The following is a 14033-nucleotide window of genomic DNA, read 5'->3' as shown; positions in this document are numbered from 1 at the left end:
GTGTGGTGAGCAGAGCAAGCTTGGACTCAGTAACAATTTCAGTGGAAGGTATAAGGAATAAAAGATATCGAATTATGAATGATCAGGATTCTCTAAGACTGGATTGAGTTTAGTTGGTTAAACAGATTTTGTTAAAAATGGGCTGGAACAAGACTGGTTTTGTTACCAAGTTCAAGCTCGTTTCTCTTTCTCCTTGTCCCTGTTTTTTGTCTCTGTCTTTCGATTTTCTGTCTTTCTATACATTTGCTCTGTCTCTGTATCTTTTTTAGCATTAGAATCAAACTGCAGTACATATGTTACTCGTATTTATTACAAACCACTTGCATTTTTTCTCTTAATCTAAAAATCAAATAAATACAACATTATATAATTATCTTAAAACTTGCCAAATTATGAGGAAATTTTTCTTATATAACTTACATCAATTGATTATTTTTCTCTGGTTATTGGCCTCAGTATTAAAAAATGTCCTATCCACTGGGTGAGACTCCAAATATAATGCTGAATATAATGCTGTTTCCTCTTTCTGGTCTTTATCTGCTCATAAGCCCTTGTAGAACTTCCTTTGAGAAAGGCCAGGATCCCAGCTGGGTTGGAAGCTGTCTTGTCATTCATTCAGTCTTGGCTTCAGTGATCTTTCCTGCAAACAAGAATGCTCCCCAATTTCCCTCTCAAGTCACCCTATGTATGGGACATCTTACTACCCCTGCCTGGCCCCACTTCCACCTGGGAAAAGATGTGTGAGATACTATGGTCCCTCTACTTGTGATGAAGCTGCCTACTTTTCTAACTTTTCTCTGTTGAGAATGCCATCAACACTGAATCCCTGGTTCTGTCATTTCGTTGTTGAGTTAAAGCTTGCTCTGCTTGCCACACGATAGGCCAATAAATTTGAGAGATGAGGGGTTAAGACAAAGGAGCCAGCTGACCAAGAAGATGGCAGGTTAGTGCCTCAAAATAACCATCTTATTGGGGTCTGGATGCGAGGTTCTTTTCATAGAGCCAAAGAGAAAGAAGCCAGGAGGAACTAAAGTCAAAAGACAGAATAGAGAGGGAGAGGCAGTGGGGAAGTAAAGTTAAAGGGTTTTAAGTCTTGCAAAACATCTCCAAGGGAATGGCCAGCCTTTGGAATCGCTGTGTTAATCTCTTTTCTTTGTAGCTATTCACAGGTGGGCAGGGTCAGATCATTTCTCTGTGAACTGAACAAAGGCATTTCAGTTTACCCTCAGGCGAGGGACAGAGTCCTCTGAAGCAGGCCCTTAGATATGATCATAATAACAAAAGCAAGGAAAAGCAAGTCAAAGAAACAGTTCCAACAGAGTCAGAATTGGCTTCTTCTCTACAACAGTTTTGGTTTTTCCCTCCAGTATTGTTGAAACACTGATTTTTACTACAGACTATGTAAATATCTTTGCCTTTATGGGATTTGTATTAATATTTGCTTTTGAGATCTCTGGTTACTTTGGCTAAGCAATGAGTATTGTCTTACAATGACTGAGCTTGACCAAGTGTTTTAAAACTTTTTAACAAGCTTCCCAAATATCAAATTGTAATTAAATTGTTTTGAGTTCCAGCTAACTTTGGGATATTTTCGAGTGCCCCAAAGGTCTCTTAGGGAGAAATATATAACTAGAATTATTTTGTAGGTTAAATGTAATCATTCATAATTCTGGTTACTGTAACCAAGTTTCTTTATCTATCAGATGTTTACCATATCTTTTGTACTCTGATGTTGTTACAAAAATGGATTCATTACTAAGGAGATTCACAAGAGGGCTAAGGAAGCAGTCACATTTCCACATCACAGTGATGGCTAGGAGAGGTTTCCATCCCATGTGAATTAAAACAAGGAGCTGTCCTGCCCCTGAGGCCCGTAGATCAGGTATCCAGAGATCTTCATTCCCTGCCAGGCAGGGTCGGTGCCCCTCCTCAGCCTTGAAACACTTACACAAGATAGACCGTCACCCCTCTGCTTCCCTTAAGAATGTGGGAGTAAAATATCTGAGAGTGGGAAATAAAACAGGAGGGGAGGGGGCAGGGCACAACTTTTGAAAGAAAGACATCACCCAAGGACATTACATAGGCTGATTAGAAGCAAACAGATCCAAGATGGTTGAAGTGAAGTGAAGTGAAGTCGCTCAGTCGTGTCTGACTCTGCGACCCCGTGGACTGTAGCCCACCAGGATCCTCCGTCCGGGGGATTCTCCAGGCAAGAATACTGGAATGGGTTGCCATTTCCTTCTCCAGGGGATCTTCCTGACCCAGGGATGGTTGAGTAGTTCTAGAACCTCAGTATATGCTCTTTGTAACAGATCAGCAAAATAAGCAACACACACACCAGCTGGTGGTGGCCCAATTCAATATAAAGAAACTTTTAGGGATAGAAAATATAAATGAGATTAGAACTTTTAGATCAACTATTAAGAATGAATATGCTTTAGAAATCTCTGTCTAAAATAGTCTTTGCAATTTTGCTAACTTAAAATTCTGGCGTTGCATTAAACTAAGTGAGGGAAGTTTATTGAATAGCTGGGTCATTCCCAAATAAGATACTGAAACATTAATTACTGAACATTGACTTCCTTTTACAGAGAAACTAAAGATATTTTAAAAATGATATTAATAAAAAAGATACAAAAAGATTAATAAATATGTTTGGTGCAGCCCTTCAATGTTCTCAATCTGAAAGCATTTTTTTTTTTTAGAAATTATCACTGGTATTTGTTACTAGTCTACAAAATACTAATGCAGAGGACATTAATTGCTTACTTCTTAGTTTTCACAAGAAATGAAGGTTTTAAGAGATGAGGATTCTAATTTAAGTATGTGATTAAAGCTAACAGAAATAATACAAAATTTTCAGCAAACAATAGGAAAGTAGGTGTAAGTTATCAGTAAAGATGGCATGTGGAATGAGTTGAATTTTATCGAGGGAAAAGGAAATACGTCTGACTTACAGCTGACTGTTTCTGAGATTGGAAAAAATAAAGTCAGAAAGTGGTGAATCGTTTGTGGAAAGCAGGCCCAAAGAAAACAGCTTTGAGCATGATCAGGAGTGACGCGGGGCTTCCTTGGTGGTCAGCAGCAAAGAATCTGCCTGCCAATGAAAGACACAGGAGGCACAGGTTCGAACAAAAATATTCCAGTCTCCTAATCTTGGTGAGCTTCTCTGGTCCTTAAATCCCGCCTGTGGTGATTTCGTTGCTGTTCCTCCTTTGATTAGGAACTGTTCCTGCCTTTTACAGTGCAGGAGACTGCAATGTGTCTGCAATGCAGGAGACCTGGGTTCCACCCCTGGGTAGGGAAGATCCTCTGGAGGAGGAAATGGCAACCCACTCCAGTACTCTTGCCTGGAGAATCCCATGGACAGAGGAACTTGGTAGGCTGCAGTCCATGGGGTTGCAGAGTCAGACACGACTCTTGACTGCTGATGTTGACGGCTGCCTTTTAGAACTGAGAGAAGATCATGGAGGCTGGAGTCTTGCCTACAAGAAACAAAGTGAAAGTGAAGTCGTGCAGTTCTGTCCGACTCTTTGCAAGCCCATGTACAGTAACCTACCAGGCTCCTCTGTCCATGGGATTCTCCAGGCAAGAATATTAGGAGTAGGTTGTCATTTCCTTCCCCAGGGGATCTTCCCGACCCAGGGATCGAACCCCGGTCTCCCACATTGCGGGCAGACACTTTAAAGTCTGAGCCACCAGGGAAGCCAAAGAAACAAAAAGGGGACAAAAAGGCCTCCGCGCCCAGGAGTCTCATGGGGCTCTGCTCAGCATCCAAAAGTGTTTCCTCTGCTTTTGCGACTCTTTTCGTAGCCCTCGGGAGTCAGGAACGTTCTTCCAGTGTACTTCGGCTGTTACACACATTTCCCATCACAGCCCTGTGCTGACCACCAACTGTTAACGGAAGCTCCCCGCCCGCCCTGAGGAGAGTCCCGCGCGACCCGGGCTCTGAGCATGCGCAGAAGCTCGCTCCCGCCGGGCCGCCGGCAAGCGCGCGCCCTGGCGCCTCCGCCCTCCCGCTAGACAACGGGAAGTCTGCGAGCGTTAGGGCGCGTGCGCAGGGGGAGACGGGGCTGGGGCGGCGGGGAGGGGGTGGGGGGAGGCCTGGAGAGCGCATGGGCAGAGCCACCGTACGTCCGTTTGTCCGGAGCGGAGGGGAGAGAGTGGGCGCCATCTTCTTCTGGGCTCGCTGAGGGCTCTCCCGGCTCTGGGGAGGCTGCTGCGGACGAGGAGTGTTCCCCGCCCCCAGCCTTGGGGTTCCGACTCGGCGGCAGCGGTGTGTGTTTGATCGCCCGAGTGCGAAGCAGTTACCGCAGGGGCGCCGGGCGTGGGGAGGGCTTGGCGGCCGGGACCGAAGCACAGGGAAAGGCGGGGCCGCGCCAGCAACGAGCATAGCTTCTGCCGTCAGGGCACCCTCTTTCCCCCTGCTAAACGCACCCGACTTCCCCGGGAGCCTCCATGTGGTGGTGTGCGTGCCCTTGCCAGTCGGCTTGAGAGAGTGGAGATCTGGAAGGATTCCATAGGTACTTGTTTTTCTTTGCTATGTCATCGTAGTCCGTGGTGGCAGGAAAGCGCTTGGAGGCCCGGCTAGTTTTAGGCTTGAGGGGAGGCCAAGGGTTTAGATGTAGGGACAGCTCACCGTTGGGCGAGTCGGGGTGGAATGTTTGCCCTTGAGCCGGTGTAACGGAAAGGCACGGAGGTTGGGTGGTCCAGGTTGATTTGAAGGCTGATTTGGCTGAAGGTCTGGCAAGAGCATCGGATCCCACGTAGGAACTTTGGCGTGGAGCAAAAGAAGGAAGCTCTGACCCCTGGGAGTATGGACAAAGGCTTTTTGGGCAGTAGAAGCAATACCTTCGGATGATCCCCATTTGAGGAGGATGGATGTTAATGGAAATTCCTGTGCCGTGTGGATTCGTCTTCATTTCCAGTTTCTACTGGGGATTTGGCTCTGTGTCGTCATGCTTTTGGCTTTTGATTTTAATCATCTACGTTATAAAAGGAGAAAAAGGCAAATCATCATAAAGAATCCTTATGGAGTGGGGTAGTTTATTTTCTGCAGGGTTCACTCTTGCATTTTAAATGTACTTCATCATAACTTTAGGTTTTAAGAAATAGCTGTTATCTCTCCCTCACCATGCCTGGAAAATGACTCGCTATTCTCTAGTTCCCTAGTTAAGATAAATGGATCTGAGATAATACCATTTCAAGTTAGCTTTCCTCCCTTTTCCCTCTAAGGCTTGATTAGAAAATGAGCATTTCGTGGGGTTTTTGTCATAATGATTAAGTGGGATGAATCGTTGGATAAAATCAGCTAAGTTATTTAAAATGAACTTATTAATGTCAGCCACTTACCCTTAAATGAGTTTTTAAGGATTCACTTTTTTTTTGTAGGTTAGAAGTTGTAATAGCTCACTGTCTTTAAATCAACACAGCTATAAAGATAGTTTTGTTGCATTCATAAGAAACATTTTAAGTGTAGAGTAGGGTTTTTTGCTTTTTGTGGAGCATTCTAAGAATAGAATTTCTGGGGTGTTTGCTTATGGAAATCATGGAAACCACAGGAAAGTTGCTCATTTTGATAGCTGGTTTCTTATAGGTGATCTCTTAAGTGTATTTCTGTAGAGGGATAAATAGTACATTCCCTTCTATTTCAAGGGCAAAAAAGTTTAAGCAATAGTTCCCTTTCACTGTGGCAAATTAGAGGAAATTTTTTTTATATTCTTGAATTGGAATTCATGAATTTGTACTCATGAAACTACTTAGTTAAAATATTGTTTTCAAATTAAGATAAATTATAAGACTTTTTAATTTGATGGTAATTATTTTGTGAAATGTTCTTGGCTATTTTTGTAGGTATGTTTCCTTTCACATTTTTAAAAGTTTAGGAGGGATAAAATGTTTTACGTTACTTTGTAAAAGTAACAGGAGCTAAGTCATTTTGCATAGGAAAGTGTCTTGGAATATTAATGTGAACAACTATTCCAGAAGCCATTTGTAGTTTTTATTAAAATGTTGGTTGGGTTTGTTGAAGAAATTAAGCTTATACTCATTTTCGGGGTGGTTGGGTGGTACCATGCAGATATTGTCTAATAGACTAAGTTTTAGAACTATTTTTTATGTTCACAGTAATATTGAGTGGAAAGTACAAAGATTTTTGATATGTCTAATGTCCACCCCACCATTTTCATGCAATAATATTTTATAGTAAACCTCACTAATAATTTTAATATCAATTTGGCATTGATAATTCAGATGTGTAAAATATGCCAGTTAATTTCTTGATATCATTGTTAGTTGTAGTTTGAAAAGTAGTCTATGGACCTTTTTCAAGGGAGAATAGACCTTGCAGACCTCAAAGACCATGTTTTCAGACAGCACTTTGTGGATGAGTGGTAGTTAAGTGTAAGTACTGAATTAAAACATTTGCTCATTAAAAACATAATTTATAATCATTAACTTAATAGGTCTTAAAAAACATATTTGGTAAGAATACTTAGTTTGGGTATCTCTGAAAGTATTTGATGTAAGGAATCTTGAGATTTTTCAATAGTTAATACAGATATCCCCAAATATTCCAAATTAATGTATTCTTACTATGTTTCTACCTTTCTGCATAGTCATTTGGGTTTCCCCAGAAGGCAGGACAGTTGTTCAAAATGGGGTAAACTTATTAGCATAATAAAATTTGAGTTTAAGATACAGAGTAGCAAGAGTTGAGTATTATAAGAGTAGTAGAATTGAGATTTTAGATTTTAGGGATATTTTACTATTTGTCTTAGTGGAGTCAGGAAATTGGGTTCCATGTCTGGAAGTGTGAGGTGTTTATGTAGAACTTAACATTGTGTCCAGATGGTAGCCATTGGTTTGGATTTATTGCTTTAAAAATGGTTTTGTTCATTTATTGTATCATTTATTAATTTGATTTGCTCTTATGATTTGAAAGATTTACAGGAGAGTTGGAAATGATGAATTAGATATTGTTTTTTTCAAGTAGAAGATAGGGTTTCGGGAATTTTTGGTGTTAAACTGTCATTTTACTTGTAGAAAAGATTTTTAAAAATTGGTTGTAAAATTCACATACAGTCAAATGCACAGACCTTAAGGATAGATTCATTTAGCCTTGATAAATTTATACTCCCAGGTAACTAATAGTCCAATCAGAATGTGTAACATTTCTGTCACCTTTTTCTGGGGCCACTTTCAATTAAGGACCAATTGTTAAGTTTTCAGGTTTTTTGTTTCTAAATAATTTGCAGATGTCTCCTTGGAATTTGTACCTTTTTGCTAAAAGGTGATTAATTTTCCCGTTAGAACAAAGACAACCATTTTGTAATACCCTTAGTTATGCCTCCTTATATTGCTTCACTTTTAATAGGTAATTGTGAAGTGAATATCCTAATCTGGCGTTGTTTAAGGTCAATTACAGGGTCCAAGGATTAATTATATTTCATTTTCTTTCCACAGTTAAGTTGCTTTTACAGAATTAACAGGTCTGCAAGAAATAAAAAGGTAAGATATCCAGAGCTTAAGGCTTTTCACAGAGGCTTGACAAAAAAAAAAAGTAGAATAGTACACCTGGGTATGCATGGCTTCTGTACTTTATGTTTGGCCATTGATACACTAGTGGTAGGCAGTTTGTTATCATGAGCAGAAATTATATACTGTCCATAGATGGCTTTTGTAAGTATGTAAAATTTGTTGTGGTTGGTAAAATTCTTGAATCCACAAAGCTCTCTCTCATGTTTCACTAGCAGATATGTCTGAAAATAGTTTGGTCTTGTTGTGAAGTAGCACTTGGCAGACTTATAGAGATGTGACATTTTTTTCTACTTACCCCGTATAGGATAGGTGATGGGAAATGTTTCTTCAAAGTAGCTGGTTTATTTGTATGTTTAGTTGGGAGAAAATTTATTCCATTTGTTTAAAGAATTAGATACAATCAATATCTTTTTGAACTCATATTTTGTTTTCATTTATAAATGCTGAAGAAGGTAGGGACCAGTAATTATTAAGCTTAGTTTTGGATTAGGTACTTCAAAAATAAGACTTGCTATTATGTGTACCTTTCTGTCTGCAGGTCATTATTGCTGTGGTTTGCGCTCAGCATGGCTGTAGTCATCCGTTTACTGGGGCTTCCTTTTATTGCGGGGCCTGTGGATATCCGTCACTTCTTCACGGGATTGACTATTCCTGATGGAGGAGTGCATATAATTGGAGGGGAAATTGGGGAGGCTTTTATTATTTTTGCAACAGATGAAGATGCAAGACGTGCCGTAAGTCGTTCAGGAGGGTTTATCAAGGATTCATCTGTAGAGCTCTTTCTTAGTAGTAAGGCAGAAATGCAGAAGACTATAGAAATGAAAAGAACTGACCGCATGGGAAGAGACAGACTGGGATCTGGGGCATCAGGGGTTGGCAGCTTATCTAATTTTGTTGAGGCTATTAAAGAAGAAGGAATTAATTCTGGATATGGTTCTCCAATTAATCAAGATGCTGGGTTTCATACTAACGGTACAGGACATGGTGATTTAAGGCCAAGAAAGACACGACCTTTGAAAGCTGAGAATCCTTACTTGTTTCTACGAGGCTTGCCTTATTTAGTAAATGAAGATGATGTACGTGTCTTTTTCTCTGGTTTATGTGTGGATGGAGTAATTTTCTTAAAGCATCATGATGGCCGAAATAATGGTGATGCCATAGTAAAATTTGCCTCATGTATCGATGCTTCAGGAGGTCTTAAATGTCATAGAAGTTTTATGGGTTCAAGATTTATTGAAGTAATGCAAGGCTCAGAACAACAGTGGATTGATTTCGGAGGTAATTTAATTAAGGAAGGTGACATTTCTATGAGGACTGAAGAACATACACCACCAAGAGGAATTAATGATAGACATTTTCGGAAACGATCTCATTCAAAATCTCCCAGAAGAACATGTTCTCGTTCTCCTCTTGGATTTTATGTTCACTTAAAAAACCTGTCTGTAAGTATTAACAAAAGAGATTTAAGAAATTTTTTTAGAGATACTGATCTGACAAATGAACAGATTAGGTTTTTATATAAAGATGAAAGAAGAACAAGGTATGCCTTTGTGATGTTCAAGACTCTGAAAGACTATAACACTGCTCTGGGTTTACATAAGACTGTTTTACAGTATCGTCCAGTTTATATTGATCCAGTTTCTAGGGAACAGATGCTGAAGTTCATTGAATGTTATGAAAAGAAAAGACCAGCATCAACAGAGAAAGAGAGGCTTGGACAGGTCTCACAAAAACACTCTCAAGAAGGCTACTCTGGCCAGAAACTGTGCATATATATAAGAAATTTTCCATTTGATGTTACAAAAGTTGAAGTGCAGAAGTTCTTTGCCGACTTTTCTCTTGCTGAGGATGACATTTGCTTGCTGTATGATGACAAAGGAGTTGGTCTGGGAGAAGCGTTGGTGAAATTCAAATCAGAAGAACAGGCCACGAAAGCTGAACGTTTAAACCGACGGAGATTCTTGGGGACAGAGGTGTTGTTAAGGCTCATATCTGAGGCACAAATGCAGGAGTTTGGTGTAAATTTTTCTTCAGTGTCTAGTGAAAGAATGCATGACCATTCACAGTCTTGTGATAGAGATGATCATTCCCATTCATTTGATTCAAATGATCCACCAGTATACCCAGTTGGCCCTTCGGAAAACTTTAGGCATCAGCAAGAGGACTTGAGGCAACTGGACAATTTCAAGCATCCTCAGGGGGATTTCCGACCACCTGACAGACGCCCTCCAGAAGACTTCAGGCATTCCCCAGAGGATTTCAGGCGGTCCCCGGAAAACTTCAGGCGCCTTCGGGAGGAACACTTCAGGCGGCCTCCTGAGGAGGACTTCAGGCACTCTCGGGAGGAGGAATTCAGGTACCCAAGGGAGGAGGACTGGAGGCGGCCACCTGAGGAGGACTTCAGGCGACCTCCCAAGGAAGACTTCAGGAGACCCCAGGAGGAGGATTGGAGGCGGCCCCCAGAGGGAGACTTAAGGAGGCCACCTGAGGAGGATTGGAGGCGGCCTCCTGAGGAAGACTTCAGGCGGCTTCCCCCAGGGGAATGGAGGCGACAACCTGAGGAAGACTTTAGGCGGCCCCTGGAGGAGGATTTCAGGCGACTTCCTGAGGAGGACTTCCGGCGGCCCCACCAGGAGGACTTCAGGCGGCCCCATGAGGATGACTTCAGGCGGTCTCCTGAGGAGGATTTTCGAGGTTCTCCTGAGGACTTCAGGCGGCCACCCCCAGAACACTTCCGACGGCCGCCCCCAGAACATTTCCGGCGGCCGCCCCCAGAGCACTTCCGTCGGCCGCCCCCGGAGCACTTCCGGCGACCACCTCAGGAGCATTTCCGTCGGCCACCGCAGGAGCACTTCAGGCGGCCATCCCAGGAGCATTTTAGACGACCGCCTCAGGAGCTTTTCAGGCGGCCACCCCAGGAGCATTTCAGGCGCCCCCGAGAGGAAGATTTTAGGCACCCACAGGATGAAGATTTTAGGGGCCCTCCGGATGAAGACTTTAGGCACCCTCCTGAGGAGGACTTCAGGAGTTCTCAGGAGGAAGATTTTAGAAGCCCGTCTGATGAGGACTTCAGGCGGCTCCCAGAGGAAGACCTCAGGGATGCTCAAGAGGAGGACTCCAGAGTTCCTGACAGTTTTAGACTTCCTGGTGAGGAGTTTAGGAGCCCCCCTGATTTTAGAAGTCATCGTCCTTTTGTGAATTTTGGTCGCCCAGAAGGTGGCAAATTTGATTTTGGAAAGCGTAATATGGGAAGTTTTCCTGAGGGGAGATTTATGCCTGATCCAAAATTAAATTGTAATTCAGGTAGAGTAACACCTATTAAGATAATGAATCTTCCATTTAAAGCTAATGTTAATGAGATTTTAGACTTTTTCCATGGTTATAGAATCATACCTGATTCAGTTTCAATACAGTATAATGAGCAAGGATTACCTACAGGGGAAGCCATTGTTGCCATGATAAACTACAATGAAGCTATGGCGGCTATTAAAGATCTGAATGATAGACCAGTTGGCCCCCGCAAAGTTAAGTTAATTTTGCTCTAGAGAATATTTCTAAATTCAGAATTATCTCCCCACAGTATTGATGCAGTAAAATGCATTTTTAAGTGTTTATTTTTAATTATCTAATGAAAAGATAAATTTTAATTTTGACCTGTGAACAGAAGAAATGTAAATAGTAGAATGTGAATCTGGTTTTCTTTTGCTTGCAAATTGCCATTCACTTTTTCTAACTTAAAAATATATATGCTTTTTTTTGATGGGGGTGGGGTGAGGGGAGAACTAATTCCCTGAGTGCAGTAATTTTTGTTGATGTCATGGGTAAATGTCAAGACTTGTATAAAGTAGAAAACTGTGTTTGGGGAAGACAAGTTTTATGTTTACTTCTGTTTCCATTCTGTAGTCTACATCTTTACTCAAATTGTATACGGAAATGGTCAGTGACTGATTGTTCAGGGTTAGCCTTTTTATTGCTAACTGCCTGCAGAATTAATGCCCTCTTCCTTGTCTGAGATATTACTGTGTTAAGCCTCCCCTTAATCATAAATAGTTCAAAATTGACAGACTGTGAACTTGAAGTTTACTTATGTAAAGGGCTTAGGAAGTTAACTTTCAAAGTTTTCATAAAAATAAAAATATTGCAACTGAATAGATGAACTAATTAACTTGTATTTGTATATAGAGAAAAAAGAATTACAGCTTCTTTTGTGAAGGTTTTCAACAGCTATATTAAATAATATGACAGGAGGGACCATTCTATAATAGTATATGAGTTCTTTGTGTAGTTCTTCTTCCAACATCTCATCAACCAAACTAGTAAGATTTACTCAATACTTAAAAGACAAAAAAGTAATTATAGGTACAAGGGGACCTTCAGGTTCTTGTTGGGAAGAATCTGATGGACATAGTTTGTGTTTATAGGAAGAATTTACTGATGATTTATATAACTTGTGGTTTTTTTATTCTTAATTTCAAAACGTTTTTTATCCAAAAACTCAATGACTAAATATAACAAGAATTTTGTGAGATTGAATTTTTACTTCTTTGATATTTGACACTGTAGAGATTTTGCAAATACTGGATTTGATTTTTCATACCATAGTAATAATGCTAATATTGGGCGCTTTCTATGTGCTAGGCAGTGTAAGTGCTTTACATGCATAATGTCAATCTTAATATTCCCTAAGAGGCTTACAAGTATTTATTTCACAAATGAGATAAATTCAGAGTTATTTAAGTAACTTGCCTAAAGTCATAATTGTAAATCATGAAGCCAGTTTCAACACAGACAGACTTACTCCAGTTCATGCTCTTAATACTTTGGCCTACTAACTTTGTTAAATGGTAGTTTTTAATTTTAGTAAGATCATGCTGCGCTTTCTTGGTGGCTCAGTGGTAAAGAACCCGCCTGCCAATGCAGGAGACATGGGTTCAATCCGTGGGTCTGGAAGATTCCCTTGAGAAGGAAATGGCAACCTACTCCAGGATTCTTGCTTGGAAAATCCCATGGATGGAGGAACCTGGCAGGCTACGTCCATGGGGTCACAAAAGAATCCGACACGACTTAGCGACTAAAGACCATGCTAAAAATATTTTCAAAAGAGTAAATGATATTTTCTTACCTCCATTGTTGCTTTAAAAATAGCATTAAAAAAAGATAATATGCCCAAACATTGTGAATAAAAGACAAAATAACTAGAAGTTATTATATATATCCAGGGATTCTCTATGAGACAGACAGTATATATTGGCTTCTAATTTAAAATTGTTCATTTTATCAAACATTTGATTTTGGTTGGTCTTTCATAATTTACATAAAACAGTTGATTTCCCTCAGCTTTGTGATACAGATCTTTCCCACACTGAGCAAATAATAAAATTTGAATTTATATACAGTAGTTTGGAGGTTATTGTAGAACTAGAATACTTTGTCAGTATTTAGCCATTTAGTACTGCAGTACTCATCTTTAGTGATTTAAAGAAGTCTAAGAAAAACCAACTGAAGTTTCTGTGTTTTTAATTATGTTGAACATCCTACTTGGAGTAAAATGAATTAGCTGGTAAATGTGGTTCAAAAAAGCACATCAGTATGGCACTTGAAACTAGTAAGCTTACAAGCTAGGAAAAGGACAATAGGAAGAAAAGATTTTTTAAGTGTCAGATTGTATGGTTTATTTGATCAGCCTTACTGAGAAGTGTATTGGAAGACTTAAAAATGCTTCTCAAATACATACAAATAAAGCTAAGATGAAGCTTAAGGTGAAGTATAATATGGAACTGCTTCTCAGTCCAGGCTAGGGTGGAATGGTGGTGGTAATTAAAAGGCTAACACAATAGTAAGCACAGGCTTTGTATTTTGATTGTAAAATTACTGGATTGATAAGAATTCTACTCCATGATCTTCAGTTTAATACATTTTTTAAGTTTGCTACAGAAAGCTGGCTTCTACTGCTTGGGAGCCATTTCTGCACATCTGTTCACAACTTTGCCTTCAGTGACATGTTGGTAACTTAAATTGGCCATGGTAGGAGTATTTACACCATGGAAACTGGTAAGTGCAGAATATCAGGGCATTTTCCATCCCAGTGAGCCAGTTTACCGACACACCACCAATTTCAAACATGTAAAAGAGAACTAAAAGTGCACTAAATCCTCATAAACCCATTGCCCAGCTTCAATAATTATCTCGTAAAAAAAAAAAATAACCAGCTGTTTCCTCTCCTAGATTTATTACGTATTTTAATGGCATATTGGTTATCAAGTTTAATACCCAGTGGCATTTTAATTATCTTAAAGCCAAACATTTTTGATTTGAGGCATCTGAAAAATATAGATCATGCCTAGAAAGTAAGCTTAATCTCATAACCAAGAGATAGTAAGACTCCATAGGAGTGAACACTTAAACGCTTACTGACAGTACTGTCATAAGCATTGGCTCTTGGTCCATGTATCACATATTAAGCAGTGACCCTATCACCTCCATCTCTGCATTAA

General features: G+C 40.2%; 1 protein-coding gene across 3 annotated transcripts; it reads left to right on the top strand.

Moving 5' to 3' along the window:
• The first annotated feature begins 4142 nt into the window (after window positions 1-4142).
• Window positions 4143-11688, top strand: RBM12B (RNA binding motif protein 12B). Of its 3 annotated transcripts, none has more exons than XM_081496891.1 (3): window positions 4143-4276; window positions 7465-7509; window positions 8078-11688. In XM_081496891.1, exon 3 carries the CDS (start codon window positions 8106-8108, stop codon window positions 11082-11084), a length of 2979 nt encoding a protein of 992 aa, XP_081353017.1. In that variant the 5' UTR covers window positions 4143-4276; window positions 7465-7509; window positions 8078-8105; the 3' UTR covers window positions 11085-11688. The 3 variants fall into 3 exon arrangements, with proteins under 3 accessions (XP_081353017.1, XP_081353018.1, XP_081353019.1); XM_081496892.1 differs by having other exon boundaries at window positions 4143-4523; XM_081496893.1 differs by having other exon boundaries at window positions 4143-7509.
• The last annotated feature ends 2345 nt before the right edge of the window (window positions 11689-14033 follow it).

The sequence above is a fragment of the Giraffa tippelskirchi genome, chromosome 6 (genome assembly GCF_054371585.1).
Source record: "Giraffa tippelskirchi isolate mGirTip1 chromosome 6, T2T-mGirTip1v1.2.pri, whole genome shotgun sequence".
Classification (NCBI taxonomy): Eukaryota; Metazoa; Chordata; class Mammalia; order Artiodactyla; family Giraffidae; genus Giraffa; species Giraffa tippelskirchi.
Note: the sequence above shows the minus strand (reverse complement) of the source record. Positions and strands in the feature narration are given on the sequence as shown.